The sequence below is a fragment of the Limanda limanda genome, chromosome 9 (assembly GCF_963576545.1).
Source record: "Limanda limanda chromosome 9, fLimLim1.1, whole genome shotgun sequence".
Taxonomy (NCBI): domain Eukaryota; kingdom Metazoa; phylum Chordata; class Actinopteri; order Pleuronectiformes; family Pleuronectidae; genus Limanda; species Limanda limanda.
In genome coordinates, this window is record NC_083644.1 from 1,434,091 (window position 1) to 1,438,720 (window position 4,630).

The following is a 4,630-nucleotide window of genomic DNA, read 5'->3' on the forward strand; positions in this document are numbered from 1 at the left end:
CAGTCGTTCCCCGTGAAGCTCCACTCCTCCCCCCCCCTGGTGAGGCAGATCTCCAGACCCAAGAGCGCCGAGCCGCCGCGCTCGCCGCTCCTCAAGAGGGTGCAGTCTGCCGAGAAGCTGGCGTCCTCCCTCGCCAACTCGCCCTCGTCTCCCTCCGGCGCGGCGGCGGCCGGGGGGGCGGCGGGGGGGAGTCGTAAACACAGTCTGGACATCTCACACTCAGAGTTCAAGAAGGAGATTCTGCAGAGAGAGCCGAGTCTTCAGAGTCTTCAGGTACGAGTCACACAGCAAAGACTTCAGCTTCTGTACGAATAAATCATTTAATAAATTAATTAATTAATTAATTAATTAAATAATTAAATTAACTAAATTAAGCTAAACTAAATTAATTAAGGTTTTAAACCATCAAAAATTACAATACCAGTTTAAAGATATGAAGTCATGATCAATGTAGTGTTGTAAGAATCCATATTCTGGGATTAATATGGTTATTTTAGTTTAGTTTAGTTCAACCAGAAGCCAATTCAATTTAAACCTGACAAAGGTTTTTATTTTATTCTGAAGGCCTCCAACAGGAAACAGTTAGACACAAACTTAATCTCCATCTTCCTAACGAGCTGAATGTTTTATTTTCACTTTGTGTCGACACTGATTTGCCAGTTTTTTTATCAGATTTATATTTTAACAGAGTGTAATTCCGTCTCTGACCTGCAGGAGTCGGCCAGCAAGTGTTAAAAAAGTTAAAAAACATCAAAAAACACAATATCACTTTAAAGATATGAAGTCTTGATCAATGTAGTGTTGTGAGTATCCTTAATCTGGGATTAATATGGTTATTTTAGTTTAGTTTAGCCAGATGCCAATTCAATTTAAACCTGAGAAAGAGGTTTTTATTTTATTCTGAAGTCCTTCCACAGGAAACAGATAAGACACAAACTAAATCTACTTCCTCATAACGAGCTGAATTTTAGCCTGTTATGTTAGCCAGATGTCTGACGCTGTTTTATTTTCACTTTGTGTCGACACTGATTTGCCAGTTTTTTTATCAGATTTATATTTTAACAGAGTGTAATTCCGTCTCTGACCTGCAGGAGTCGGCCAGCAAGTGTTAAAAAAGTTAAAAAACATCAAAAAACACAATATCACTTTAAAGATATGAAGTCTTGATCAATGTAGTGTTGTGAGTATCCTCAATCTGGGATTAATATGGTTATTTTAGTTTAGTTTAGCCAGATGCCAATTCAATTTAAACCTGAGAAAGAGGTTTTTATTTTATTCTGAAGTCCTTCCACAGGAAACAGATAAGACACAAACTAAATCTACTTCCTCATAACGAGCTGAATTTAAGTCTCTGATGTCTGACGCTGTTTTATTTTCACTTTGTGTCGACACTGATTTTCCAGTTTTCCATCAGATTACATTTTGACAGAGTGTAATTCCCTCTCTGACCTGCAGGAGTCGGCCAGCGAGGGACTCGTGTCCTCGGCGGGTCGCGGCGTGGAGACGGGCGTCCTGCAGAAGCACTCGTCCTCCTCGTCCCGGAAGCTGGGACGCCAGGAGGGCGACGGCGGCCTGGTCTCCGGCTCGCTGGGCCTCGCCCCCGGGAAGAGCAAACTGAAGGACAAGCTGTCGGCCATCAGGCAGGACCGCGCCGAGCGGAGGGAGTCGCTGCAGAAGCAGGACGCCATCCACGAGGTGGACTCGTCCGAGGACGAGACGGACGAGGGCTCCGAGGACAGCCAGGACGGACGCCGGGGGACGACCTTCACCCCCCCTCCCCTCCTCAGGCCCACCACTGTGAGAACGGGCCCCGGAGGCACGCTGCCCTCCCTCTGCCTCTCGCCCTGCACGCCGCACGCCACCTTCAGCCACACGGGACCCTCGCCGGCGGCCAGGCAGCCCCTCCCCTCGCTGACAGAGACAAGGTCTGGACTGAGAGAGGGAGGCGCGTCCTCCGAGGACGCTCTGAGAACCGAGAGGAAGGTTCTGGAGCCGGGCGCCATCACTAAACCAGCTCCGGGCCCCCCCCTCCCCTTCTCCACGCCAGGCAGTGCGTTCATCTCCGTCAGCAGAGACATGTTCCTCCGACCCGCCACTCCGCCCGAGTCCAGGAGCCTCCGAGCCAGAACCCTGGACAGCCCCAGAACCCCATCGGCCCCCCCCACTGCAGGCGCCACCGACTGCAGAGCGACCACGAGTGAGACCACGGGCGCCACAGACCAAACCACTGAACCCCCCCGCGCCTCCGGCTCCTCCCCCGGCGTCCCGAAGGAGAGGAAGGAGGCAGACAACCGGAGACTCTGCGCCGCTGTGGCTGCTCCGTCATCCAGCTCCACCTCCAGTTCAAGTTCTCCGGCTCCGCCCCCTGAGACCGGCGTGGACAAGGTGGCGTCCCAGCTGGCGATCGTAGCAAAGAGCGTCCTCTGTCCCGTCAAACTGACCACGGCCGCAGACCCGAAGGAGCAGAAACCGTCAGCTGACTCGTTTCCCTCCAAACCGCCTCCTGCTCCTCAGTCGCCAGCGCCACAGCGAGCTGAGCGAGTGGCGTCACTCACGACCCCGGCGCCGCCGACCTGCAAGGACGTCCCCGAGCGCCCGGACACACCCACATCAGGCTCTGTGAGTCGGGGGAACGCCGCCACGCCTGCACAGCGGGGGGGAGCGGCGAGCCTCCCCGCCGCCGCAGCAGCTGAGCCACAGCGCAAGAGGTTCGAACCCCAGACTGCGACCGCCGCCGCCGCCGCCGCCGCCATGTCCGCCTGCTCCACGCCACGAGACAAAGCGACCGCCAAGAAGACGTAGCAGCAGAACGCACAGATCACGTGACTCAGGTTCTCGAACCTCTCGCTGCATGTCAGGACGAAAACAACCGAATCATAAGTTCACCGTGAAACAGAGACTTTGACTTTCACCATGCGGAGGGGGAGGGGGCGGAGCTTGGTCCCATGTGGTCGAACCTCTTTCCATTCCAGACGCTTCGGTTCCTGCGTCTCGACCAAAACACTCGAGGATTCTCGTCTTTCTCTTTCTTTACGGAGCCGGAGATCAGGAGCTCGCAGCGTCCTCACTCCCAGTTTCCTGCTGCTGCTTCATCAACTTCCTGTTCGTCGCTTCCTCCCCTTGGCGTGCTCTCAGCCAGCAGGGGGCGCCCAGCGTACGATTAGCAAACTGCACAAACGCATCACAGTTTGTTTAGTGTAGATCTGCGTCTTTGTTTAGAACCGGCTCCGGTCCCGAGGATCCGGCTGCAGCTGCTTCCCTCAGTTCAGACTCACAGGCAGTTTACAGAGTTCTGTGTGATCGTTGGATCGAGGTTCGACAGACGAGTGCAAACGGAGGCGGAGCCACAGATCGTAAAGACTGTGTCTGAATTCTGAATCTTCACGAACTCCACGTTCACTGCGGCCGGTTCGATTCCGAGTCGATTTTCACATAATTGGAAAACAAAGACTAAACAGATGTCATCCGGCTCAACATGTGATCGTTAGCTAAGATGCTACACGATCGACTTTTAAAGTTAGTTTAAATTCTCACATTTTTCTCAGCGGTTTATTCGTCCTCGCTCATTTTTTATTAAAAAACCGTCGCTTTACGAGTTAAAAGGACAAAACGTCGGCACAGGAACATTAATCATTGAGCTGCAGTTATTACATTTCCTCAAAGTAAAGATTCAGATTCTATAAACACGCTGAGGCTTGACCTAGCATATTAGCATTAGCATGATTAGGCCCTGGATAGGCTCCTCCTCTTCACGTCTCTGTCAAGCTAACAAACCTTCAGTTCCCGACACAAAGACACGAGTTTACATCCTGTGAGTTTCTGGGTTCCGAGCTGCAGCGAAGGATCGGACTCGTCACTTCCTGCCCCCCCGACAGCCGTTTGTTTTCTATCTGGACCAAGTCGCTGTCACCAGACTTCACTTTGTGTTGTTGTGAGGGAGACGCTCATCTGTGCATGGTTGTGTGTATATATAAGAGTATTTATCTGTTGTTCTCCTGTTTTATACCCTGAGAGTGTGTGTGTGTGTGTGTGTGTGTGCGTGTGTGTGTGTGTGTGTGTGTGTGTGTGTGTGTGTGTGTGTGTGTGTGTGTGTGTGTGTATATCAGACATCAGATTTGGCACAAAACTTTTATTTTGTCTGATAAATAGACACAAATCTCTAAAAGTTAATCAGTGACTGGTGTGTGTGTTTGTGTGTTTGGTTCTTCTGTTGCTTTTTTTTTTACCGAGATGTAATTTCCTCCCGTTTATTTCTCGATATCCAACCTTGATTTTCCTCTCGTCTTTCATTCCTCTCGTACGTTTCGCTTGCAGTTTATGTTTCGGTCCGAGTCACATGATGAGAATGTTTCCTGTTGTTCCTCCGACGCAGGTCCACGTCCTCGTTGTGCGTCTGTGACGGGCGACGCCTCCCTCGGTGTTTGTGTGTTTGCTGACATCACAGTTCTCTGACTCGGAGGAACTGACTGTGTCGTGTTTACATGTGGGTTGTGTTTGGGTTTTGTGTTATTTCCGTTGATGGAACTTGTTGCCTGTAGCAATCAAACCTCCTCAGGCCTCGGTGTGTTACAGGAAATACAAACGTAGGTTTGTGGGAAAATAGAAATGTCGTCATTACTTCGTTCTTCAA

At 50.9% G+C, this 4,630-nt stretch overlaps 1 protein-coding gene across 1 annotated transcript in view; it reads left to right on the forward strand.

The window, feature by feature from the left end:
* The window catches only part of mast2 (microtubule associated serine/threonine kinase 2), a 124,279-nt gene extending 120,248 nt beyond the window's left edge, over nt 1–4,031 (forward strand). The window contains exons 31-32 of the mRNA XM_061077775.1: nt 1–273; nt 1,456–4,031. The exon at nt 1–273 is cut by the window's left edge and continues 248 nt beyond it. Of these exons, the coding sequence (XP_060933758.1) occupies nt 1–273; nt 1,456–2,802 (1,620 nt within the window). The 3' untranslated portion in view covers nt 2,803–4,031. The remainder of the gene's footprint in view (nt 274–1,455) is intronic.
* The last annotated feature ends 599 nt before the right edge of the window (nt 4,032–4,630 follow it).